This window comes from Thamnophis elegans, chromosome 8 (genome assembly GCF_009769535.1).
Source record: "Thamnophis elegans isolate rThaEle1 chromosome 8, rThaEle1.pri, whole genome shotgun sequence".
NCBI lineage: Eukaryota > Metazoa > Chordata > Lepidosauria > Squamata > Colubridae > Thamnophis > Thamnophis elegans.
Window position 1 is genome coordinate 55,874,951 of NC_045548.1, and position 27,569 is coordinate 55,902,519.

General features: G+C 36.8%; 1 protein-coding gene across 2 annotated transcripts in view; it reads left to right on the plus strand.

Moving 5' to 3' along the window:
* The window catches only part of VPS13B (vacuolar protein sorting 13 homolog B), a 331,777-nt gene that overhangs the window by 271,324 nt on the left and 32,884 nt on the right, over positions 1 to 27,569 (plus strand). For both annotated transcript variants that reach the window (XM_032222762.1, XM_032222761.1), the window contains exons 43-53: positions 1,459 to 1,620; positions 10,827 to 10,982; positions 12,789 to 13,052; positions 15,200 to 15,283; positions 15,436 to 15,611; positions 16,159 to 16,329; positions 18,527 to 18,728; positions 20,323 to 20,511; positions 21,591 to 21,737; positions 23,004 to 23,287; positions 27,419 to 27,546. In XM_032222762.1, coding sequence (XP_032078653.1) covers positions 1,459 to 1,620; positions 10,827 to 10,982; positions 12,789 to 13,052; positions 15,200 to 15,283; positions 15,436 to 15,611; positions 16,159 to 16,329; positions 18,527 to 18,728; positions 20,323 to 20,511; positions 21,591 to 21,737; positions 23,004 to 23,287; positions 27,419 to 27,546 — 1,963 coding nt within the window. The remainder of the gene's footprint in view (positions 1 to 1,458; positions 1,621 to 10,826; positions 10,983 to 12,788; positions 13,053 to 15,199; positions 15,284 to 15,435; positions 15,612 to 16,158; positions 16,330 to 18,526; positions 18,729 to 20,322; positions 20,512 to 21,590; positions 21,738 to 23,003; positions 23,288 to 27,418; positions 27,547 to 27,569) is intronic.

Sequence of the window (27,569 nt, forward strand, 5' to 3'; positions counted from 1 at the left end):
ATATCTTCCTCGCTTTTATATCCTTTCATGATATTACTGACAGAACCATGAGTAACTAAACAACAAGGGAAGAATTTACCCACTGGTATGGGAGAAGATTCTACGGAAGAAGAAGAAAAAAATCACCCAGATATAATTCCAGCTGTGAACTAAACATAATGGAAATATAATAAGGAAAATGGAACTGAAAATAGGAAATCCGTTGTGGTCCTGTAGGCTCCAGTAGAAGAAGTGGACAACATAATACTGTATATTACTTACTTGAATGAAGAATACTGAGAATTGGCAATCAGTTTCAGATTGATGGAGTGAGAAAATATAAAGATCAAAATGTAAAGGAAGAATGCCTTGAAGATCTCTTTGTAACATTGCCACTTACTCTTCTGCATTCAAACCATTCTTGTAACACAGTGTATTATAGGGATTAATAAACCCTTGAGAAATTGAAAATTTATGCATTGTCAAATAAGGCAATGGTTCATATTGTGTGGAAAGATGTCCAATATATCTGTTGTTCTAGTCTAATCTTTTAAAAGCAGAAGCAAGGTCAAATACAATTGATTGAAGACAGACAATAAACAAATTTCTCTAATTTGAATGTCAGAAATTTATGTTATGCATTAGTACATTACCCTCATGACCTGCAGTACATTGTTCATTTTTCACTTACGTGCCTTGCTTTGTATGCATTTTGAGAAGAATGTTCCCAGGTACAGAAGCATTTCTGTGTACCATAACTGAACATTCATATATTTATCTTCAAGCATAAAGGCAGACGTCATTCTTCGATGGTTGTTCATGCAATTAAATACTACATTTGTTGCTGAGCTACTTTAAAAGGAAAATAATGATCCCCCCCCAAAAAAAGTATTTGGCTATATAGTAGCCTTGCAATGGAAGAGAATATCAACCAGCTCTTATATAAGTTTGAGAATGGCAACTATTTATTATCATTAAAAAGTTAATGTCCTTTTATTTCCAATGTGTATACAGCCTCGTATATAGTAAATCTAAATTGTTGGAGCATTCTGAAAATTCTGAATGGATACTACAATAATGTTTAAAACCAGTTCAGAAAAGTTGATTATTTTAAAATATTACCTAAGATGTATTTTTCCTAAAATATTAAAATCCCTGAAAGGATCTTCACTAATATTGGCAGTATTAATATAACTATGGAATGGAAATAACATTTGTTCACATGTCTATAACATATATTAAATGTTTTTAAAATTGCAGTTCCCTTATTTTGTTATTTGTCTATGTTAGCAATTGAAGATATATAAATGGGTATATATCTTGGGAGCCATCATTGATTCTGGTATTTTTGTTATGAGGAAAGAATGCTTTGTAGGAAAGCTTATGCTACCGAAGACATTTTCTCCATTGAGTAGATAGTTGCCAAACATCCTGGAATTATTCTGAAGCTTGTTTGGTTTTCTATTCTCTTTCTTTCAGAATCAATGCCCTGAGGCAGAAGAAATAGTCTTTAGCCACTTTGTAATCTGTAATGACACACAGGACACACTGCGGTTTGGCCAGGTAGACACAGATGAAAATGTTTTGCTGGAGAGTCTTCATAGTCACCAGTATAGCTGGCGCTCTCACAAGTCCCCACAGGTATGTATGCCATACAAGTTGCGATAGTTGTTAAAAATGGAAAGTGTTGAAATAATTCAATTTAAGTTTTTGGAGGTGGCGTGTGGGGGAGAATTCATGCATTCTCCTGTCTTTAGTTTTCCAGATTTCAGCCAAAGGTCCATGCTTAAACTGCAAGACAGAAGAGATAAACAAAAAGGATGAGCAAACCCAGAAATGTTTATATTTCATTCGGGTTTGGAGCTGTACAGCAGTGTTTCTCAATCTTGGCAACTTGAAGATGTGTAGACTTCAACTCCCAGAATTCCCCAGCCAGCATTCTGTGAGTTAAAGGTCCACACATTTTAACATTGCCAAGACTGAGAAACACTGCTCTGCACTCACACGCGGTCCAATTTTTTTTTTAAAAAAAAGAACTTCAGGCTTCTGTATGTGAGCATATAAATAATTCATTGGGCTTGAGAGAAAGCAAACGTCTTCAGCTTTGGGGATGTTAATCCTAACAATGTGAGCACAAACCTTCTGTTGACATAAGACAATACAACTGACAGTACAATACAATAAGACAATTTGAAAATGACAGTCCAAAAGCTGAGCAATGAACCAGAAATAGGGATCTTGGAGAAGGATATCCTTGATGATAACTGCTGTTGCATACTCAAACATACTGACATTAAAATCTCAACTTCACCACTCTTAGGGAATTCATAGATATCCATTATTCATCAGCATCTAATTGTGATGAGAAATTTTCCTCTCTACATATATATGCTTAAATTGTGTATGCTTTCACAGAGTTGGGGTACATGCATAGTGCGTATAGGCACAGAATTGCAGAATGCAGTGAAGAACCTCGTGTTGCTTCAACAGAGAAAACAACCATCATGTTTTTCATGATTAGTTTCTTCATAAAAGCTTTTTAGATTTTACAGTGAGAAGGTGTCTTAACCGTAATAAAAAGAGATTCTAAAAAAAACCAAACATTTCTACCATTTTTTTAACATGCTTTAGGGAAAAATAACAAATGTATCAATAGGAAGATCCCTGCAGTGTGCTGTTTGCTGTTGAACATAAGCAAGAAAGGGATTGGACTGTGGAAAATTAGATTCTGACTGCAAAATTCTGAGGTCATAGCTGAAAAGTAGCAACCTAGTGATTGAAGGACAATTTCATATATTGCTTGACTGCTGTTGATCATGCTGATATTCCAGAATTATCTAGGCTGAGCACTCTTGAAAGAGGACTTGGTAGTGCCATATGTTCTACTTGTACTTGGGGGGGAAATTTGTGAGAAAATACGATAATTTTGGGGAAACAATTATCTGTAATTTTTTCCTCTTCCTTAGTAGGAAGAGGTCTTCCTTAGCAAGAAGATATGTAGCATACCATAGAGAAAATGATCTCTATGATCTGTAAATTGAGTGCAGGTTAATTAAGCGGCTAAAGTCAATCACAGAAAACTGGACTTAATATGTATTTACTGTAGAATAACCAAGCTGAGTTCATACATTTAAAAAAAAGCAAAAGAAGAGCAGCTTTAAAATTTACTCTGCTATAGTTTATCCATTGCAGAAAGCAATTTAAGAGGAGGGGGAGTGGATGATCTGCAAGTTATGACCAATATAATTGATAAATCTCTATTTTTCTCTACGCTTTTTTCTTATGTGGAAGTAGTGTTTTCACATTAATCTTTCCCCTTTGAAACAGCATTTTTTTAAAATAGCTGTTTCTGTCTCTTTTTAAACTGCAGCAAAACTGAGCCAATCATGATTAGGACTTTTTAACCTTTTTATCTCAACATAGTGAAAATCATACTTTTTCCACTTGTCTTTCTGCCAACATTTAGAAAGGAAGTAAGACTGCCCAGATAACTGCAGAATGTTATTTGGCTTGTTAAAAACCTGGAAGGACAGTTGAAGTCTTCCACAAGCAATGAAATACGAACAGTCCTGATTGGGCATAGTTAAAGTATCCTTGTCTGGAAGCATCACTGAGTATTCAGGGATTATAGCATATTATTTTAGAGTTTTATTGCTTTTATTACCTGTGTGACTATGAGATGCCCACTTCTCACTAATAGAAGTTAACTGCACAAGTTGGTGATATAAAATGAAACAATAGAAGATTTCAGAGGAAAAAAGAAAAGGACGGAGGATATTTTAAAGTACTCTAAACAAGACCAATTTGTTGAAATTTCTTGCTAAACAAATAACATAATTGCAAACTCTACTGTTCTCCAGAGGGCATTCATAACTTTGAAATGGATTTTCCTCTTCCTGTATCTATACACTTATCTTACTCTTTTAGGCAAAGTGAACAGGGACAGAAGGGGGAGGGGTCCAGCTGGAAATTGTAAGAGCCCCTTATATAACTTCTTTCTGGGGAGCATTTCTTCCTTGGGAGGCTCCCATGGACTCTTTCGTAGCACACATTTGGTTGAGGCCAAAGGGAAGAAAAGCAAAATAGCAGCGAAGCAGTATTAATCATCAATAGCACTAAATGCTTGGCTGTCTAAAACCCAATATTCTGGTAATTATTAAGTTAATGAGCTTTGTAATATTCCATATTATTATAGTTCTATTGATATTTTATTACTTCTCCCTGCACACCAAAATTGAGGAAGTGGTCCATTTGGAAACATAGGAATTTGGTTCAATACGGTCGTCTTTTGTTTTCTAAAGCTACACCTGCATCATGTAATTTGTGTGGCTATTTTGACCAGATGAGCAATGTTCTTGCTTTAATTTTTAATCTGTCTTAATATTTCAACGGCATTTGTTTCTAAGTATCCAGGATTAATACAAATTCATTGGGACTTCGGCGTGGGCATGTTATATTATGGCACGTTCCAAACTCTCTTGCTGCTTGACTTCTTGAGGAACTAACTGTATTTCTTGGAGTATAAGACGCATCGGAGTATAAGTGCACCAAGATTTTGAAGAGGCAAATTTTTTTTAAAAAGTTTTTGCACTCTGGAGACCTTCCAAAAACGTTTTGCAGAAAACGGGCCTGTTTTTTGTCAAAAAAAAGGGCATGCATAGCCTGTAGGAGGCTTGTAGGTCCATTTTTCGCTCGTTCTTGTCCTCCCCAGCCCCCAGGAGCACTCTGGAAGCCTCCTACAGGCTATGCACGGCCATTTTTGCAAAGGGGCGGGGTTTTGGGAGGCCAAAAATGCTGTATTTAGTGTATAAGATGCACCCAGATTTTCACCCTCTTTTTTGAGGGGAAAAAGTGTGTCTTATATCTGAAAAATATGGTATTCTCTGGAGGTCAGAATAGTGCCCAACCGTGGACAAACCATGCAAGTGTCAGTTTAATGGAATGTGAGATGACTTCATCATTCTGAAGCTTTTTCATTCCTCATGATAATTCTCATCTTGCCAAGTTACTGAATTTTAAGAACTCTGGGAGCAGATTTTAAGATAAATGTGAAATATGAAATAATCCATATTTCGGAGTCAGAAAAGTTCCTCTAGGCATTAGTTCATATTTGACTTGTTCAACTCACACTTGGGAATAAAATGAGTTAGGATCAGGTCTCAAATACCACACTCCCTTATTGGGAAGGAAAACCTGTGTCTCATGTTTCTTGTTACAGAGGCACTAAGCAGCAGCGATTGCCATAAAATATTTTATTTAACCTTGCAAAAATGTTTTTTTAAAGTATGGCGAAGCAGTTCTTTTAATGAAAATGAATAGTTTTCAAAGAGTTGGATTTCATTAACATTTGCATCATTTAGAGACTTAATTGTTATTTTGCTGATTATAGTTGAGAAGAAATATTGTAATTGCCCATTTAAAGTACATAATAAAAATAAATAAAAAGAGGCTTAAAATTCCTTTGGTTTTGCCTCAGTGGTATACAGCTAAAACCTCAAGACATATTTGTTTCAGATGTAAATTTGGTAAAAGAATCAAATTATGGGATTTGGAAGTAAACCCTTTATTTAATAGCTACTTAAAAACAGCAATAAATAGAAGATAGAATTTTACATTCCCATATTTTGGAAAACAGCTGCACATCTTATTGAGTACATATGGTTAAAAAGATAATTCTTAGACCTATTGTTTTGCCTTTATTCTTTATTCTTTTTATGCCTATCTTATAAACATCTCACTGCTTTTTGTTCAAACTGTACTTCTCTAGCAGATAATATATCTACCACACTTCTTTCATGTGTTCATGTGGACATGTTCATGTGGACATCTCGTGTGTTCTGATGTCCTTGATATTCAAGATGTTGCTTGAGTCCAGGTAGTCCTCGACTTATGACTAGTTGCTTAGTGACCATTTAAAGTTATGACAGACCCCTTCATCCCAGTTCCAATGGCCCCATCCACCCCCCATAGTCACATCACCACATTTTGGGAACTCAGCAACCAACCCACAATTATAAATGTCTATAGTGCTCCATGGTTGTATGACCTTGATTTAGAAAAATTTTCCTGGAAAAAGTATACTTCTGGTGTTTGGCAAAAGCACTGTAGGAGATCACCAGGCTGAGCCGAAGGAAGGGGCCAAGCAAATCATCAGTTTGGAGTCTTTTCATGCCCACAAGAGATCTAAGATCAGACCATCTTGAATTCCATTTACTCTTATCTACCACCAGTTTGCCTTAGCTGTTAGTAGTTCAGATTCTTGTTTAGAGGTATCATGGAAAAAACTTGTACTTCTTGAATAACTCTGGTTCCTGACTTCTTGCACTGTTAAGTGAACAATGACCTCAGTTAACAGCCACTGCAAACAAAAGGTCATAAAACTGGGCAGGGTGTGTGATTATCTGTTTTACTATTATCGCAACTTATAACTATAATGGTTAGACTCCATTACAGTTGTAAGTTGAGGATTACCTGTACACGATTCTATTCACCTTCATACTTAGGAACTGGTGCATAAAACTATAACGTATACTGCCTTCTTGCCTCTGGAAATTGTAATTCTGTTAAGAGCAATAACAACAGTACTTAGACTTATATACCAGCACTCTCTCAGCAGTTTACAAATGTCATCATGTTGCCCCAACAATTTGGGTCCCATTTTATTGATCTCGGAAGGATGGAAGTCTGAGTCAACCTTGAGCTGGTCAGAATCAAACTCTTAGCTGTCGGCAGAGTTAGCCAGCAATACTATCTTGTAATTACTGTGCCACTATGGCTCTTGGAGAGCATGTAAGCATGCCACCAAGTTTTCTATCCTAATAGCCTCCAAAACATTATACTCCAACTACACTCACCCAAAATTCTACATCATTAGGCCCATTACTCATATTGGCTGGAAATTCTGAGTTTGAAATCCTACACATCTGGAGGTTTCGGTAAGCAGACTTTGAATTATTTGATATAGTCAGTAACTTTGGGGTATGGACCTCTGCAGAAATTCTCTTAGGTAAGCCTCTGTTTTATTGAAACAGATACTATCCTAAATCCTTTTTCCTCCTAGTCTTATAGCAATTAATATTACCATATTTTTTGGTCTATAAGATGCACTTCCCCCCCAAAAAGTGGGTGGAAATGTCTTTGCATCTTATAGAGCTAATGTTGCTGAAGTCCCGCCTACCCCACCCTTCAACCTCTGCCTCCCAGCAATTTGCCTCCTTGCTGTAAACAGCAAACAGTCTGGTCAGCTTCAACACAGCCTGATTTAGCATGAGCAGCTGATTGGCAATTTGATCGGCCTTCCAGAATACCACCAATCAGCTGTTCCAGGCTGTGGGGATCATAGCTGCTCCGCGCACCCCATTTTCAGCCTACACACATCCCATTTTTGGCCTGTTCCAGGCATCGGATTGTTGCCGCCACCCATTGCCGCCGAATGGAGGCCCAAAATGGAGAGCGTGGAGGCCCAAAATGGGGCATGCAAAGGCGGCGATGGGCGGTGGCAATCCCTGCAACCTAGAACAGCTGATAGGCAGTATTCCAGAAGGCCAATCCAACCACCAATCAGCTGCTCGTGCTAAATCAGGCTGTACTGAAGCTAACCAGGCTGTTTGTTGTTTGTTGCAAGGAGGCAATAGCTGGGAGGCAGAGGCAGATTTTTTTTCCCTCCCCAAAAGCTAGGTGCATCTTATAGTCCGGAGGGTCTTATAGTGCGAAAAATACAGTTCTTTAAAGTTTGTGAACATTTTTGAATTTTCAATATTTCTGCATAAATATGACCTAAAATATGATGTGTTCCCCACACGTCTTAAAACTAGATAAATGGAATCCGATTAAATAAATGAATTCAAAACATTATACTTGTTCATTGTTTTGGGGGAGGTGGTTGGAAACGATACAAATTTAAATGGATTCATAAACGTTTAAGCAATACAAAATTGGTTGCTTTTATTAAGGTTCTCTTTTTTTAAAACACAGTATTGATTAAATTACTATTAGCTTTATTTATTTCCTATTCATTTTTTCTATTCTATGGAATCCTGAATGTCTTTTTATTCTCATGCTTTATTTTACCCCAACCCTAACATAATTTTTAATCTAACAGCAATATATGCCCTGGATTCCTAATTTGGTGCTATTAGTTTGCCTCCTTTTTTGAAACATTTCATATTGCTCCCTGTTCCTTAGTTACATGCTTTCTGTATTGAAAAATTAGCTTTTGTTAATGGTATACTTGATTCCTAATAGTCCATAAACAATTTTGTAGTTTAGAATAGAAACCTCAAAGATCATTCAAATTAAATTAATAGGGGTAAACTGTAGTTTGTTATATAAAAGAGGCCAAAAATAAAGTACTAGTAGAATTTGTTTGTGACATGTCTCCCAATTTGGCAAGTTTATCGTAAATATTTCCACCGGATTTTTTTTTTACCTGCACAGCAAAAATAAGGACTCCTTGTCGTTGCATGAACATAATAGTTAGTGATCCAATCTAAAAAGGTTGTTTTTTCGTGTAGTGGATGGCAGTCTGACAACCATTTAAGCTGTTCTGGGAATTATCTACATTAAGTATCCCACTCTTCTTTGCTAAAGTTACGAAGGACTAAAGAAAATGGTACTATGGAATCCAAATGTTTGGCGATTTGGGCTACCTATCTGAGACTTTGCAGCTAAACAGCAATCCTCTTTTAAAGAGAAAAGAAATGAATTAAAAAGTTTTTACTGATTATTGAAATGTGATGTAATTGGATTGCCTCTTCCAGTTTAGGTTAAAGAATTAATGCAAGGAAGAATTTCATGACTGTTGAAATTGAGAGTCACGACAATATTGAGCAGAGTATTTGTAATGATGCACTAATATGAATTTCTTATTCTTTGTCTGTGACTTCTATCATTCTGCTTGGCGTATCGAGAGCTGCCCGTCTGCCTTCTTTTTTAATCAAGTTATTTTTTCCATTGTCCACTGATATTCATTTTCAAAGTAAATTCCTTTCTCATGAATTTCTTGAACTTTCCTAATTTCCTACTTTTTCACTAACGTCTGGGCTTCTTTTAACTTTTACAATTAATGGAAGACGTCTTAGCAAACCCCATTAGTTTCATCTTAATCTGTCATAGATTTCAGCATTGTAAAGGACTGTGTCACTGGTTCCACCACAAAACCACAAAGCCCTTATCCGCACCGACATAAGTGCGGAGGGCAAATCCATGCTGTCCGAAGCGCTAAGGAAAAACGTGATGACATAACCGCGGAGGGCAAATCCGCGCCTTCCGAAGCACTCAGCACCCTAACCCTAACCCTAAACCTAACCCTAAAGCAAACCCCTAAACCTAATCCTAACCCTTACCTTAATTTAAATTGGCTTTCTGCCGCCGCGCTGTTTTAAAGCGCCCTTCTGTCACCGCACTGTTGTCGCGGCGGTGATGACGCGCGGTGATGACGTCGCGGCTTTAGCGACATGGTTTTATCACAGCTATTTTGACGAGCGCGGTTTTGTCGTGCCACGGTGTCACTTCATTTGAATACTCTTTCCATTGCAGAGCCAGAGTGGCAGCCAACCGCGACTTTCATGGAAAGCCAGATGCAAATAATTTTTGTGACATAAAGTTAGAAAAGATAGCAACGTTTTGATGAAAATTGAAAAATATAGGTGGAAAGGATTCTCTGACACAAATAGTCTACATTCAAGCTAGATATATTCTGCACTATATTGCATTGCATTGCATTAGACGCCATCCAATTGCAATGCACTCTGGGAAGTTCTCAGCACAAAAATAAAACACAAAACTACATAAAGCATACAATTGTGAGAGTAACAAGATGGCAAAAACTGGTCAATGTGTTATACATACCCTACACTTAAGGGGCTCCAACTATTTTAGCTCAATGCCTGTGATAATATATTTTACTTCAGAACATTTTATTTTTTATTTTGCACCATAACTGAGATTAGTTTTTATATATCATACTTTGTTTTGTTTTTCTAGCTACCTTTCTCTCTCCAAACTCTTATTCCTTGTTCTTTATTTACATGTTATTTTGGTTTTGGCCACAGCAATTGTATTTCTCTATTTGGTTCTAAGATTTAAATATCAAAGTTGTTTCAGAGAATGTTTTTTTTACCTTCAGGGTACTTATTATCTTGTATATTTTTGTTAGTAATCAAGGTCTAGCGTTTGTCATTCAAAAGCCACCCACTGTACTGGACGTGTTTATTTTATATTCAGTTTTGTGCTGAAAGGATCAAAATTTGCCAGCAAGTCTCTGGGTTGCAACGTTTAGACATTTTCTATTGTGCCTCCTTTTTAAAGGTCAGTGTCATCCTTCACTGGATGGAAAGCATAATTTCAAAATGTTCGCTCCATTAGCCTTGATTCATTGCCCTCAGTCTGTAAAGTAGAGGGGTTGTTATCTCCTTCTGGGGCCTTGGTTTTATTTGTGTTTTTGGTATTCACAACACATCAACTTGGTAACCTTCTTTGGGCTAGAGAAAGGGGTATCATCATAAATAACCATATGGCAGACTGTTTCCCTCATGTAAAAGTTAGCCTCTGATAAAATAGGCTAACATGCTTAGAAATTCTCTTTTCAAAACTGGAAGTTTATTTACTTTCTGGAATATAAAACACATGATTATCAAGACTTATGATGTCCTCGGATGCTAGATTACATGGGTCATGCGGCTTGTTTATTTTTCCAATGAAAGGTAATAGACATTTTCAGTTCTCTTAATGAGAACCTTTTCAGCAATAAAACTTGTTTCTTGCCATAAAGTTAACTGGTTATTATGGGTCATCAGTTAACATGTTTATTGTTTATTTCTGCTTTGTTTGTTTTTTATTCTTTTCAGCTGCTACATATTTGTATTGAAGGTTGGGGAAACTGGCGGTGGTCTGAGCCATTTAGTGTAGATAATGCAGGAACATTTATCAGAACTATTCAGTATAAGGGAAGGACAGCCTCGCTTATTATCAAGATTCAACAGCTCAATGGAATACAAAAACAAGTAAGTAAAAAAATAGAAAGTTTGCATACATGAGCATTTCTAGATAGGATTTTTTTCCCCATCATTTCATCTAGGGATGCTGTTAGCCATAATTATGCTTAGTAGTAACACAATAGCAGCAGATGCTTTGATGCGTATGACGTAATCATAAAGCATCTTTCTCTCTTGCCACGCCTTTTCCTCTTTCTGTAGATGGTCTAATAGAGGCATTAATTGTGAAAACATGAATCATTGTTAAACAATAGGAAACCTATCAGTTGTGGCAAGTTCAGTTTTATACATTAGGACTACTGGTAGTTCTTGACTTACAACCATAATTGAACCCCAAATTTCTGTCTTAAATGAGACATTTGTTAAGTGAATTATTGCAGTTAAGTTAGTAACATAGTTGCGAAGTAAATCTGGATTCCCTATTGACTTCGCTTGTCAGAAGGTTGCAAAAGATAATGCAACCGTCATAAATATAAATTAGTTGCCAAGCATCTGAATTTCAATTCATATCCATATATAGATGTATGTATGTGTGTGTGTGTTCCAGCATAACTCTGGAATGCCTTGAGCAATTTCAACCAAACTTGGTACACAGATTACTTACTCTCTGGAAACAAATACTATGTGGGTAAGTCACCCTTAACACCCCTCGGTGTGTGTGTTCTGTTAAGATACAGACAGTTGTACCTTAAAATGGCTTCTACTGTACAGTGCTGTGGAGTTGCCATGGTAACAACTTCACAGTACTCCACAAGGGGACTCCCTCTGGTAAGAGGGAAAATCCAACATTAGAAATTGCGGCTATGTTCATGGAAGGAGGGTTGGGATAAAATGAATACCCGGGCAGCACCGGGATATCAGCTAGTTTAAAATATAATACAGTCATTACTAAAATTGTGTGGTGAAGGGAAACAATCAGCCTCCTTTTGAGTAAAACACAGCAACAGTGCATGAGTGTCTGCATACTGTGTGCCTGCTGAGCATAAAAAACAAATGACAATTCATAACATGGTAAGTGGCCTCTCTGATAGTAATAGCCTAGGCAATATATGGTTTGGAAGATTAAGGCTAACAGCTTCTATTCAGACCAACCAGTGTAGGAATTTCATTGTATGATATGATCACAGGTAGCAACTTGCATTGATTACAACCTATTGGTAGCCTTTATGGGCAGCACATTTCTGAGCACATTGCAGTATTTGAGACAAGATGAAATCAAGGCATGAGTAACCATTGCCAGCCTGGAGAGAAGCTGGTTTAGTTTTACATGACTTTTCTTTTCAGTTTTGAACTGTTAAAAACAAGTCTGTACTTTTTTTTTATTTTACACTGATAACTGTATTCATGTACCCTGATTTTAAAGTCAATACTTAGAACAGAGTATCCCAATGCGGATAACACAGGAAACGTATTTAAGAAAATGTTATGTATTTCTCAAAGCTCAACATGGAAAAGAAAAATTCAAATGCAATCAGAAGAAGTGGATAAAAGGCCTGATTTCAGTACAGGGTAATCAACATTGGTTTACTGGCCAAGATAGTCACATCTGAGCATTCTTGTCTTTCTACAAATATCTTTCTATAATGCATGGGTCCCCAACCTCCAAGCTGTGATTCCATGCTTGCCACTTGCACAAACGGAGCTGCACACACTTGCCCTTTGCTCACAAGGAATCATTCCCTCCCTCCCTCCATCGGTCTGCAAAGCTGGAAAGTTGGGGAATTCTGCTGTAATGTAAATGTCTGTGCAAGGTGCATTTTAGCTTTCAGTCTGTAACTGATTCATATGTAACACTGTTCTATGTTTTTAATCTAGATAATTATTTGTGGAAGACAAATTGTATGTAGTTACCTATCTGAAAGCATTGAATTGAAAGTTGTTCAACATTATATTGGGCATGATGGACAGGCTGTTGTGAAAGAACACTTCGGTTGCCTTGAACCCAAGCAGAAACTACCATCATATGTTCTAGAAAATAATGAGTTAACAGAATTGAGTGTAAAAGCTAAAGGGGATGAAGATTGGTCAAGAGATGTATCACTTGAGTCAAAGCTGACAGATTATAGCACAGTCATCCAGGTATGGAAACAAATGGGGGGAGGAGTTGGTTGAAAGAGTCAAATTGGGAATCAAATTGCTTAATGTTTCCTTCTTTCTCTCTTATAAATATAAACCTATAAATATCCTAGTCCAAATGAGTTAATTCCTATATATGTATTTTTTAATCTTATTCACTTGCTAATAGTGTACATGGTGCCATTTTCAATCTGAACAAAAGTAGAGATTGCCTCAAGAAAGCCAATTGAAACCTTTATTACGTTGAAAGTAAAGACAAAATAATTATTTTTCTCAGTGAAGAAAATAAAATGCTAATAGGCAACAGAGGAAAGTTGGAGAAAATTAACTCGTCTTGTTGATTAGTCTTTTCCAACTAGTGGTTGTTTTACCTCAGACAATTGTGAATTAAAGGCACTAGACTGAAATTTGAGATTAACATTAATTTTGTCAAGGAAAATCCTACTTTCAGTTAATTTAAATTTTCAGAACCAGATGAATTCCACCCTGAATTGAAAGGATGATATTTGACAACTTTTTAATGTATTGTCTTTGAGAAATCCTGAAGAACCATTGAAGCGCCACATAATTGGAAGAATTGTTATTCTTGCATTAAAAATGATCAAGTATCCTAACCCTATTATCAAAAAGTGGGAAAAGATCCAAAGAATTACAAACTAATCCATTGGTAATGTTTATACCTGGAAAGATTATACAACAGAAAAGGAATTTGGAAAAATGTGGCGTGTGGCCTATCAAGAACAAATCTTCAAAAGACTAACATCTCTTTTTTGATAGGATAATGTCTTAGTATATTGTGGCAATATATAAACATCATATACTATGATTACATATTTGGAAAAGTACTGCACATTTTTATTAGCAAGATGTGCACTGAATGGCAGGACAATTATGTGTTACATAAACAGCTTAAATATTTTGCTCCAGAAACATAATCAGCAATTCATTATCCAGTGGGAATGAGGTAGAGCATGATACAGCACAAGATTCAAATCCAATTCAACATTTTATTATTGACTTGGATAAAGGGATGAAGAAATTTGTCAAATTTTCAAAGACAAAAAATTGGGTGGGATATATTTTAAAAGACAGAGAAAAGGTTTAAACAATTTTTAACTACCGTATTTTTCAGAATATAAGATGCACGAAGATTTTGAAGAGGCAAATTAAGAAAAAAAGTTTTTGCACTCTGCAGACCTCCCCAAAACAGCCTGTTTTTCACGAAAACAGGTCCGTTGTTTTTTTTTTTTAAAAAAAGGCAAGACGAGCCTTTAGGAGGCTTATAGAGTGCTGCCGGGGGAGCAAAATTGAGCAAAAAACGGCCCATTTTTCTCTCATTTCTGCCCTCCTCAGCCCCCAGGAGCACTCTGAAAACCTCCTATAGGCCTCCTAAATGGCACAGCCATTTTGGTGAAGGGGTTTCAGGAGGCAAAAAAATGCTGTATTCAGTGTATAAGACGCACCCAGATTTTCAGCCTCCTTTTTGAGGCTGAAAAAAGCAGGTGCGTCTTATACTCTGAAAAATACGGTAGTCAAATGACCTGACAAAAATGAACAATTGTAACAGAAACCAATATAAATTTATTCGGTTAGGGTTAGGGTTAACAGAAATTAAATATATGGGTATAGAATGGGAAATATTTGGCTTGGTAACAGAAAAAAAGCAATAATTGATTATAAATAATAATTTTTTATAATGTCCCAACACTGGAAGTCTTTAGGAAGATGTTGGATATCCATTTGTCTGAAACAGTATAGGGTTTCCTGCCTAGGCTGGGGGTTGGACTAGAAGACCTCCAAGGTCCCTTCCAATTCTGCTATTGTATAAATTAAATATGAGTTGTCAATGCATTGCAACTGGAAAAAGAAAGAAAGGTCCCCCTCTATCAGATGTGTTGGAGGCAAAGCTCAAGAGATATCAGCAATAGATGTTTTAGTCTAGATTCCTGAACTCAGCAAAGGCTTGCAGTTGAAGGCCTAAATGGCCTCTTCCATTTCTCGTAATGTTAGTTGGACTCTAAACAGGCATTCTTTGCAAATAACAATTTGTATCTCTGCTGAAAATGATTTTTCTGCTCTGCAGTCTGTTTGATTGTGGTTACTTACTTCCATGAGGCTCTATAAACACTGTATATTTTTCTTCACTGCAGGTGCCATCATCAAATAGTTCTATTATTTATGTCTGGTGCATGGTTTTGACATTGGAGGCACAGTCACAAGTCCAGCAACGAATTGTAAGTACTTTCCCCCTTGTGCAAATTGATCTTACTCTTCCTGAATAGGGTCAGTTTGACCCTAAAACAGAGATTTATTGACAGTTTGTTATAATTGGAAGGCTGAGCTGGAACACTCCATCCAACATTGCTCTGCTCTTTTACTTTTGTAGATTGTTTTCAGCCCTCTTTTTATCATAAGGAGCCATCTTCCAGATCCCATCATCATACATTTAGAGAAAAGAAACCTGGGTCTGAGTGAAATGCAGATAATTCCTGGAAAAGGACAAGAAAAAACTCTGCAAAATATAGAACCAGATCTAATCCATCACTTAACTTTCCAAGCCAGGTAAAAAATATTTTCCTAAATATGTTAGATTTAAAGGTTGCTTTTGTGTCCATACAAAATTTCATCAGCATTCTCCCAATTTCATATAAAAAATGGAAATTTAGATCAATAATTACCAAACGCTTGCTTTATAAGGAACACCAAATTGTTATAGGAAACTTTTCAGACCCTAGCATAAATTAAAAGTTGATAGTATCATACCTGCCAACTAGCACCCACAGGACTCTAAAATTAAATAAAAATAATTAATGTAGAAGGATGTAATGCCCAGAATTTTACACAGATCACCAAATCTAATCAAATATCAGTGTGCTCACCAAAGTCCTGTAATTTTTTTTGCAGACATTGAATAAAGTGCTAGATAAGTAATTATAATAAAGACACCACTATGTTTATCTTAATAAATTTGTTAAGGAGCACCCTTGGCATTTTCATGCTTGGAAGAATCGTTTTGAACTCAGGTAACTGCCAAAGGTTTGACAGTTGCTTTCTTAATAAATTCATGCAATGAATGCCACACCTTTTGTATTTTTTATCCATATGGCAGGGAAGAAGATAATCCCTCAGAATGTGCAGTGCCTATCTCAACAGCACTTATTAAACAGATAGCCACCAAATCGAATACAAATGGCACCATACATGAAATACTTGATGATTTTTATGGGTGCAGCAATTTGCCTCAATCTGTGTGGCCTTACATAAAGAAGGATTTTGCCAGGTATTATTCCTTTTCATTATTTCTCTTTGGGGTTATTCTACTTTATATATTTCAGGTTAGCTTTCTTCCTAAATAAGAGAAGAGGACAAATGTGCCTTGGATGTCAAATGTCCCATTCTCTCTCACTAGCATATCCAGGACAGAGTTGAGAATAGAATTCTTTATTGGACAAATGTGATTGGACACACAAGGAATTTGTCTTTGGTGCATATGTTCTCAGTGTACATAAGGAGAATAAAATACATTCATCAAGAATAATAGGATACAACATTTAGTGATAGTCAAGGTTACTAATAAGCTATCAAATCATACTAGGAAACAGAAACAATTTAATTGAAAGATACAAGCACCATGGTTATAGTCATAAGTGGGGAGACATAGATACTAGGAAGGAATTGACAGTGTTGTGGGAATTTGTTGTTTAGCAAAGTGATGGCATTTGGGGGAAAACTGTCCTTGTGTCTAGTTGTTCTGGTGTGCAGTGCCCTATAGTGTCGTTTTGAAAGCTCTCTTTCCAAAATACTAGAATTTCTCTTCTACAATCCATACTATTCTCTCCCCCTTCATCAAAGTAACTGCTATAGTTCCAAAAAGGCATATATTATATGAATATATAATTTAATTCTAAGATAAGAAAGATAGCCTTAAGGCCTAAGTATAGACCAGACCAGAAACGCAATGCAGTATTTTTACTAGCAGATTTGCTTCAGAGTCCTAATTCAGCAAATAATAGTGAGTGGGTACCAATTCATCAATTATCATTGTACGAATGTAGTAATAATAACCAGAAATCATGAATGAATATATAAAAACCTCTACACATCAAGAGAAATCAAAAATAAAGTTAAGTCAGATAAAAGGTGCTTGTAAACTTAATATTTTCCTAAATGGGCATTTGGTTTAGTTTAAGTTGTTTGTGTTTGTTTATTTTTAAAAAAAATGTTCAACACAGTCTATATCAGCAGTGCCTGTGTCAGGGTTCCAAATAGCATCCTCAAATAAATAACACTCCAAGGCTAGAAATTCCTCAAAGTTCCAATTTATTAAAAGAGCAATGTTGGCACATCTGGGAAAACCCGAATCTGAAAGCTTCCAGGTTTTCCCACCCAGTTGAAAGTTCAAGTCTCTGCCCTAACACCCACAAGTCCAGCACATGTCCCAATCAGCCATTGCTATGAAGGAAGCTTCCTCCCATCCACATCCATCCAGGTGCAGGGACAAGGTGACCTTGACTTTCCAAGAAGGAATGTTATTGTGGCTACATATCTCCCATGCTCCATACAATCCCCTTCCCAGTTTCCCACAGTAGAATATGTTTGAATACGTGGCAGGCTTAAGGCCCTATTCAACGATGGCTTCCAAGCCTGACAGCCTGAGGGAAGCCAAAAAAGGCAAGATGTCAGTTGTGCCATCAGTCAAATTCCTTCCCTTTTGTCAGTGTTGCAATATAATTAAGAGCTACAAAGGGAGAATGCCGATGCCACAACCCCTTTATGGCACACCTTATGACACACACATGCCCTATCTGCATACTTCTTTAAAACCTACAGTTTTCAGAGATGATTAGGAGAGTTGCATAACTGTAGCCAGGTCTTTCTTTAAAAAAATAAGTAAATAAGGATAGAGAGATTTGCCATTAGGCTCTATGTAAATGTATTCAGCTCTGTATTAATCATACAAATAAATAGCTGGAATATCAAGAAGACTTACTTGAACCCATGCATATTATTTCCCTAGGAAACCTAATCTTTTCCTTTTGTAACTTCCCACCTAAACTGCATTCCAGGACAGAGGGTAATTTTTTCTCATGGCAACATAGGAGCAGGAGATGGATGAGGGTTAAAATTTATTTTTTTCATATGACAGTCATATATGCAGAAAGCATATGTACCGCCATTTCAAGAATAAGAAACTGGCCAAGAGTCTCATTGCCAGGTGTTGCCCAGGAAAAACTTTAATTCATTTACTTACAAATCTCAGTTGCTTTTTGATCCTTGAATAAAGGTCTATTTCAATCAAAGCAGAGAAGCTAAATCAGGGACAGATTTGCCTTGATTGTCTTTCAGAATCATACCTGTTGTCAGAAGTGCCACAGTGTAACCAAAGCTTTATGAATGGCTAGGATGATAAACTGCAAATCTTACTAATGAATTAACCATTTTCTTTTATCTCTCCTTTGATATGTTCCCTGGAACAGCAGTGAACAGCTCACTCAGTGGGATAGCCCAATGCGCGTGAAGCTTTCGGTGTGGAAGCCATGTGTGAAAACGTTGCTGATAGAACTCATGCCATGGGCTCTGCTGATCAATCAGTCCAAGTGGGATCTTTGGCTATTTGAAGGAGAAAGGATTATTCTGCAGATCCCCACTGGGAAAACAATGATACCGCCAAACTTCCAGGCAGGCTTTCCATTGGAATACATATGTGTTATTTTCTTGAAAAAGTTTCCTTTTCATTTTATGTAAATGAGACAACTCTGGAGTCAAAAGGTTTTGCTGAGCCATGACATAGGGCACAATGCATCTTGTTTTTGTCACTAGATGCACAATTAGAGAATCACGTAACAAGTGGGAGACATTTGGCTGCCCACTCTCCAGCTGAAAATTGGCCTACCTATCCAGTTAATTCTGTTCATAATGTGGGACAAGCAGTGAGAAGTCTCTTCTTAAGATCAACGAGAGCTTCCATTATTTGAGGTGTAGGTGAGGGGTATTTATGGGAGTTTTGAAGTTGAGCAACATGGCTACAACATTGGCTAGTAAATGCTTTGAATGTGTTTCAGAATTGTTTCAAACTTCACATAAGCATGGCACATTCCTGTTTTTATCAGAGTAGCCCAGTTTTTCCAGGTGTTGTTGTGTTCAATAAATTCCCTCATAAATGTTAATGTAACTTTTAAAGTATTAGGAGTTATAATGCCCCCCCCTTTTTTCCTGTTTTTCACAGAAAATCTTTTCCCCTACACTTTTTAGTACCAGAAAACTGCTGCATTTGGGCAAATTCCAAAGTCTTTCTGAAGAATCATTTCTGAAATGTGCAAAATTTTTATATTTATTCCTTTATAGTTGTTAAACGGGGTTAAACGGGGTTAACGGGGTTAAAACGGGGTTAATGGGGTTAAAACCCTTTAATATAACTTAACTATCTCTAACTATGTGTGTAGGCCAGATTGATTTGTTGATCTTAAATACTTCCATGTAACTTTCAATGCATGGCTCTCTGATGCTTTCTCTATTTAGAATTTTAAACCATAAATTTGGATGTACAGAATTAGTCTTGGAATCATACAGTTAGCTAAATAGGAGATGTAGAAGTTAGTTGAATGTCTCTCCTACAACATATAAACAGATTGGTGTGTTTATCATACTAAGGTATCATTGTACAAAGTTTTGTATAGTGTGGTAAAAAAAATGAAGCTCTGAAAGCAATATCATTCTGGGTTTCAAAACCAGAAGTATGAATGTTGATAGGAATTCACAAAGTCCATCAAGACTGAAAGAAAATCAAAGCCCTGTATCTAGTATTGGAGGGAAATAGTGGACAGTGGTAAACATGAAAGGGATCTGGGCCCCTTAGTAGATCAAAAGCTGAACAAGAGGCAACAAGGAAGCAGCAAAATAAACTGCATGAACAAAGTGTTAAGTGTCAGAATCTTCATTCCTTTCTGTTCTGCGTTGGTTAGAACATATCTAAAATACTGCTTTCATTTTGCAATTGCATTTAGGAAAGTAAATCAGATCATATCCAAAGAAGGTCAAATTAAGTGGTCTAAAATAAAAACTTAATGAGGAATGGTTAGAGGAGTTGGGTATGCTTAGCCTAGTAAAGGCAAGACTGGAGAAATAAAATATTTAACTTCACATACTGCCCTGTAAAAAAAGGTTCCAAAGTTTATTTGGGATTATATAAGTCTGGAAACTCCCTCTGCCTATATATCAAGTGGAAGTATTGAGAAATGGAAGTGTTGAGGATAATCAAATATTTTTATTTCAGGAAGCTTTTCAAATTGGAATATATTGGGCAAACAGTAATACTGTGCACAAGTCAGTCGCTATTAAGCTAGTTCACAACATGACATCTCCAAAATGGAAGGATGGTGACAATGAGGAGGTGGTAACTTTGGATGAAGAAGGGTTTGTGGAAGCAGAGATCAGACTTGGAGCTTTTCCAGGTCATCAAAAGGTTAGTTCTATTAGAATTATATCCTAATCTTTAAAAGCAATAAACAGAAAAAACATATCTACCATTACGTTTTTTTTTAAATACCCTCATTCAAAAATAGCTAATTAAATGTATTCCAAATATTATGTAATTAAGCAATAGCTGGTTTTACACTTGAATTGGAAGCCATTACTGTTGCTCCTGTGCCTATTACTTAGAAGAAAACAATTTGAATTTCAGTTTTGCCATTTAGTACAGCCAGGAAATGGAGAACTTAATTCTGTCTGCAGATTGGATCCCATTTCTCAACTAGCCAATGTCGACTATCGACCCCCCCCCCCCAGGTGAGGGCCTTCTCTGTGGCTGCTCCAGCCCTCTGGAACGATCTCCCCGTGGAGATTCGGACCCTCACCACCCTTCAGGCTTTCCGCAAAGCCGTCAAGACCTGGCTGTTCCAGGAGGCCTGGGGCTGATGAGTTCCCAGCCCCACTTGAATTGTTGCGATTGTTGTGTAGCTTTTAATCTGTTTCTTGTATCTTGTTTTTGTCTTGTTTGTTTTTTGTATTTCCCCCTTCCCCACTTGTTTGTTAGCTGCCCTGAGTCCCTCGGGAATAGGGCGGCATACAAGTATAATAAACATAACATAATATAACATAACGTAACTAATCTGGCAAACAGGACAATATCTCCACCTTTTATCATTATCTTCTCTGTATAGGGAGCAACGGACCCAAAGAATGGTTTTGAGAACTACTACTTTTTTTTCTCCTGTTGTGGCTAAGCAAAGATGTTCCTGCTTAGGGACAATAAATGAAGTGGTGGAAGGTAAAGAAGAAATAGAGAACTGTCAGTGAAGTCATCTGTTATAGAGATGGAGAGCTTCCTGTCAGGGAAACCTCCCATGTCTGTTTCTCTGAATTTAATGAAGGGAAGGCCTTAAAAAAGGAGGGCTCAATAGACTTCAGAAGAAATCTATGTGTTAGAAGAAAGGGCATTTTTATCTATCTTTCTCCAAGACAATCTGTTTTTCTACTTTCTTTCTAGCATGAAGACAAATTATTCATTGTATACGCTTAACCTTCTATTACTTTATTCTGCAGTTGTGTCAGTTCTGCATTTCTTCCATTGTTCGACGTGGTATTCAAATCCTGCAGATTGAAGACGAGAGTATAATTGTCAATAACACCCCATTCCAAATCAGTTGCTGGCCGCTGTTCTCTGCTATGAATTCCCAGCTCAGGGAAGAGGTACAACTTTGATTGCATATTTTTAAAATATAAGTTCAAGCTGTTTCTCTAAAGAGGAGGAATTTACAGCAGGATGAATCTGAGTCTGAAGTAATATTTTTTCTCAACTGAAGAAAAATCAGTGGATAAGAAAAAGTAGCCACTTTAAGTTATTCCAGTTAAAAGGTAGATGCCACAATACAGTCGGTCATGGAAATGGAAAATGATTGTTTGCCAGATCATAGTATTAGTTCTGCCTGGTTCTATTTAGATACTTTAAGATGCTGAAACAGGAGTAGCAGAGTGTGGAAAAACCATTGAACAGTTCTCAGAATTATATTACAGCATTTTCATTATAAGATGGGTACATCTGCTGACTGCTTGAAACTGTGTGCAGCACCTCAACACACTTTATCAGCATTTCCCAAGCTCTAAATACAACACATGCGAATAAAATACACTTAAAGATGCAGAATGCCACTCTTTCATCAATCCCTTCCTTGAAATCAAACAAATAACATGTGGCAGTCCTCAGTGTACTTTATATGATTTGTCTTGATTTTTACTGAAGTTGAAGCACCCACTAGTGTATCATTGTGCTGAACATATCATTTCTTTCTTTTACTAAAAAAATAAAGGTGAGCATCTCCCAATTTCATTCAAAATAATATTTTCCAATAAAATGATTCTGTGAGCCTCAAACCACTGCTGAAAATTGTGATTGCTCCGCTTTCCCTCTCAAGTTCTCTATTCATTAGAACAGTGGTCCCCAACCCCCGGTCCGCGGACCGGTGCCGGGCCGTGGAGTACCTGGCACCGGGCCGCGCAGCGGCCGGGGCCATGATCGCTGCAGCGGCCGGGGGCCATGATCGCTGCAGCGGCCGGGGGACATGATCGCTGCAGCGCAAAGGCTCCTGGGCCATGCACAAAAGCTCCTGGGCCGTGCGCAAAGGCTCCAGGGAAGAGAGCCCCGCGCTGGTACGCACGTGATATATAAACAATCAATGTGTCGTCGCGAACAACGCCTCCCCACTCCTGCGCACGCTCAGTGGGCCACGGTAAAATTATCAAAGGCTGACTGGTCCGCGGCGATAAAAAGGTTGGGGACCACTGCATTAGAATAATGAAATTTGAATATTGAAGGATCAGGACAAAGTCTTTATTATGCATAGAATAGCAAATTCTTCAGAAGTTTGCAATACCAATTTGTCAAATATTCCAACAAATAACAGTTATGTATGCCATTTCTCTTTTTATTTCATTTTTTCTTGACCTTTTGTTTCCTAGTTTATACCATCTCCAGACAGCAGAATATTTAGTGTTGGTTCTGCTACAGAGTCAGATGCTGCCAAAGCTTGTTCTGTGCTTTACTGGGACTTGATGCCGGAGATGAGCCAATTCGTTTCTGAGGAGCTTCCCATTCAGAAGTACATGTTGCTAAGCTTCAAACACAACACAAATGGTCCTGACACTCCATGCTGGAGTTTACCAGCTGTCATCAGACAGGAATTCCCAAGGCAGAGCATAGCTGTACCTATTGGTAATAGAGATGAAAAGGGATTCCGTACCAGGTATGTAGACTGTATGAAAATGAAGCTTTCATTTAAGCAGAAACAGTGTTTGATATTGTAAATTCAGTTGTGCTTTTCATATATTCACACTATTAGAAAAAAGTAAAGATATATTTTTCTCAAGTACGTGCTCACTGTGTGTTTCCAATAAGAAAAGGAAAAGGGGAAAAGGAAATGTATAATATTTTATTGGACAGATCTTTTCTGACATGTTAATGTGAACCAGAGAATACCACAATTCTGCAAAACAAGAATGTTCTTCTTTGTGGTTACACACGTAAGTGTCCTACACCTGTGCATGGCACTCTTAGGATGTCATGGAGTTCAGTTTTTGGAAGGCTACATTGTCACCACTATGGCCTATGATGCAGCTCAAAGACCATCTTGCTATTTACTTTCACTGAGCAGTTACAAAAGCTGTTTCATGTATACATATATACTAGGGAGGAAAGGAGCAGAAGCAGCACTACAGTAGCTATGTTATTTTTCTGTGCTTCTAATTAGGCCCAATCTGAAGTAATAAAATACAGTGTCAAGAAATTGATACAAAAATATACTACAACTCAGATTAGAGATTTCTTATATATCTGATGAAGTGCACTGCTTCTCACAAAAGTTGGTGCCTTTTAATAAAATGTGTTAATTGGAAAAGACGTCTCCAGATTCCTTCTGATTCTTTGCCACCATAGACATAATACATATCTCTCCCTACATGTTGGGATTTGAGCAGCATACAAATTAAACAAATGAATGAAAATTTTATCATAACCTCGTGAAATCGCCTGAAACCATAGAAATGGGACACTTCTATCAGAATACCTTATTCAGAAAATGAAAGTTATTCTTGATTACTATCATTACCAACTACCATTCAGTTATAGAATTTGCTTTCTTTTCAGAGATTTACTCAAGTCAGTGCCTTAGTAACCCGAGAGAGCACTAGGAATTCTGGTGTGGGCCAGTCAGAATTGGGTGTAAATTCCATCTAAAAATGATATAGTCCTATGATATGTGTACTCTCATATCACATAGGAGATGCAATTATTAACAGCAGGAATGGAGGAATTGCTGTTTGAATGGTGGGGAAATGTAGTAAAGTACTTGTTACATGAAAAAGAGTCCTCTTTTATTTCTTTCATATTTCTGCTTTTCATTCCTTATACATGACAGCAATCAATGATGCAAATAATTTTGTTCTCAAAGCTTCAGGTAGTTTGAGAATTTATGTGAGATTTTCATTACCAGCCTCTTCCACTAGACGAGATTGATCTCTTCTGATGCAGTAGTTGAAGAGCTGTTTACAGCCATTTGCAGCTATTGCACAGTTTATTTGGAAAAAAGACAAACGAGAACAATATGGAAGGAAATTAATGAGGGAAGTGAGGATCTGGAGACTATAGAAGGAAAGCGTCCAAGTTTTAAAGGCAACCTATATCCAAAGTTGCCTTCCCCTTTGAAACTGAGCCACTCCTTACAGTAAAAATTCCATTGCTGATTAGAAAACTTGATTTCTATTTCCTGTCCCAAAACTGATTTTGTTCTTAGAATATGCTGTAGATATAAATAAGAAGCTATATAATGTAAGATCAGAATCAACCATATGGTATTGCCTTTAGAGTGAGCTATGTGGGAGATGCTTTGAAGACAATGAGTTTCAATCCCCAAGCACTGAGGAGGGGAATACCTTATATCATTTCAATCACTCAGCAGTGACTTCTCTGGATGATTTATGGATAGTGTGGCTGAGCTTCAAGAGATTCCAAAATAGACCTTAGAAAAAAAGCTGCTGACAAAACACAGTACTCCTACCAGACATCAGTCGGACACACTAGCAAAGTTCTAAAAAAAGTAAAGATTCCCAGCTCCAAACTTGATATATTTTTTATTCACTTAAGTTTATTCTCTGCTTTGCAATAAAAAGCCTTTGTACACTAGATAGGCACGAGAGCTCTGTTATTTGCTCATTTCTCCTTAAATAATAGACAGATTGTCTTCTTTTTTCTAGTTGCATACTGAACACTATTTTCATTTTTTTCTGTGTTCATATGTGTTTGCATGTGTAGTTTGTTTTAAAAATGATCTTAATTATATAAACAGATCCTGGATAGTTGTTCTAGTATAATATTGGCTATTTGTTTCAAACAGCTGCCTGTTAAATTAACATAGGAAATTGATAATACTGTCAGGGTTCCAAGTAACACCCCTAATGAAAGAAGACTTGGAGGCTTGAGGTTCCTCAACGTTCCATTTTATTGGAGATGTCATATTGACACATCTGGAAAAACCCAAATCTGAACGTTTCCAGATTTTCCCCACCCAAACAAAAGTTCAAGTCCCTGCCCAGCACCCACATGTCGATCACATGGTCCAATTAGGCTCTGTCCCAACTGGAGATGCCTCCCAGTCACACCACTCCAGGTGCAAGGCAAGACGGCCTTGACTCACTGAGAAAAGTATGTTATTTTGACTATAACTATCACACTCCATATGATCTCCCCTCCCAATTTCCCATAGCATTAAATAGCAATAGCAATAGCAGTAGACTTATATACCGCTTCATAGGCCTTTCAGGCCTCTCTAAGCGGTTTACAGGGAGTCAGCATATTGCCCCCAACAATCTGGGTCCTCATTTTACCCACCTCGGAAGGATGGAAGGCTGAGTCAACCCTGAGCCGGTGAGATTTGAACCGCTGACCTGCTGATCTAGCAGTAGCCTGCAGTGCTGCATTTAACCACTGCGCCACCTTGGCTCTAAATGTGGCAGGTCTGAAGTCTCAATGCAAACTATGGCTTCCAGGCCTGACAAATACTGCATGAGGTCATCTTCTTTACTGCTTGCTTTTCCAGAGTAACCTTGGATTTTATTCATGGAAAGCATGTAGAGAAAATAGTTGACTTTTCCAGCACTGAAAATATGTAAGAAGATTTCAGCATGCCACAAGAATTTAGTTCAAGAAACAGTCTAAATAATTTTTAAAATTTGCTTTGATAGTTTACCTACATGTTGAAGAAAATTATCAATTTCTATGACAGTGAATAAAATCATTGTATTTTTAATGAGACTAATATTCTTGATCAATGTTAGGTCAAACATTATTTATGGTAGAGGAAAAAAAACCCCAATTTGTTTGATTCAAGTTCAAAAATTGTGGCCAAGTTTTTCTTTTACTAGATCTTTTTAAAACTATTCAGAACTTAAAATCAGGCATTCAATATATTCATAGGATACTAATAAATATTTTTGAAAAGTTCAACAAATTATTTAATAAAAAGGAATGTTCTTAAAAATATAAGAGTACATTCTTAAATTGAGTCTAAAACAAATTATCTGGGATTAAGCAAAACCTTATAGTTTTAGTTTTTGTTATCTGGGTGAGATTTATGCCAATAATCCCATATTTCAATTACTTTGTTTATATGGTGCTAAAAATGAATAATATTACATTTTGCTACTCTAAGTTACTCCAGAAAAAAGTTGTTTAGACACTTTACTGAAAGGAATCTCTGATAAAGCATTGCTTGAGCAACTATGAGGTTCTTTTAAATAATAACATAACCAGTTGGTTTGCTTTATTTGCTATTGTTGTGAAAATATATGAAGGGAAGTGTTAAATTCATGACTGTAAGTATTAACATTCAAATCATTGAATTTGATTAATATGTTTATTTGTATATTTTATATATAAATTATAAGAATCTGATTTCATTTATTATTTATATTCCCATATAACAGTCATTCATGATGCTAACAAATGTACATCTTGCTTATACATTTTGCTTTTTATTACTATTTTGCATTTATTTAGTACAAGTGGTGTTTCATGCTGGAGAGTTATTTGGAGTAGTCACATTCGTATTACAGAATTGTCCTTTTAAATGGACATCTTTAGGCGAAATCTTGTACATATGATTATATTTTCTTACATGAAACCTTTTTGTATTATAACTACCTTCCCATCTTGTTTTTCTTTCTTACGTTTTTTATAAGGGTAATATTTTTTTAAGATAGGAGGATTTTGATTTTAGGTATAAAAACTTCAAATATTCTTTAGTATCTTACTAAGAAGATACAATTTTTAACTACAGATAAACTTTTTTAAAAACAAGTGTGTAATTTGCATTCTTGTTTAGAGCTATAGCACTGACTTACCAGGAACATCTTGGGGTGACATACTTAACTCTATCAGAAGATCCTAGCCCTCGCATAATTATCCACAACAGGTGTCCTGTCTCACTGCTTTTGAAAGAAAACATCAAAGGTATGTCACTTTTGTTGCTACAG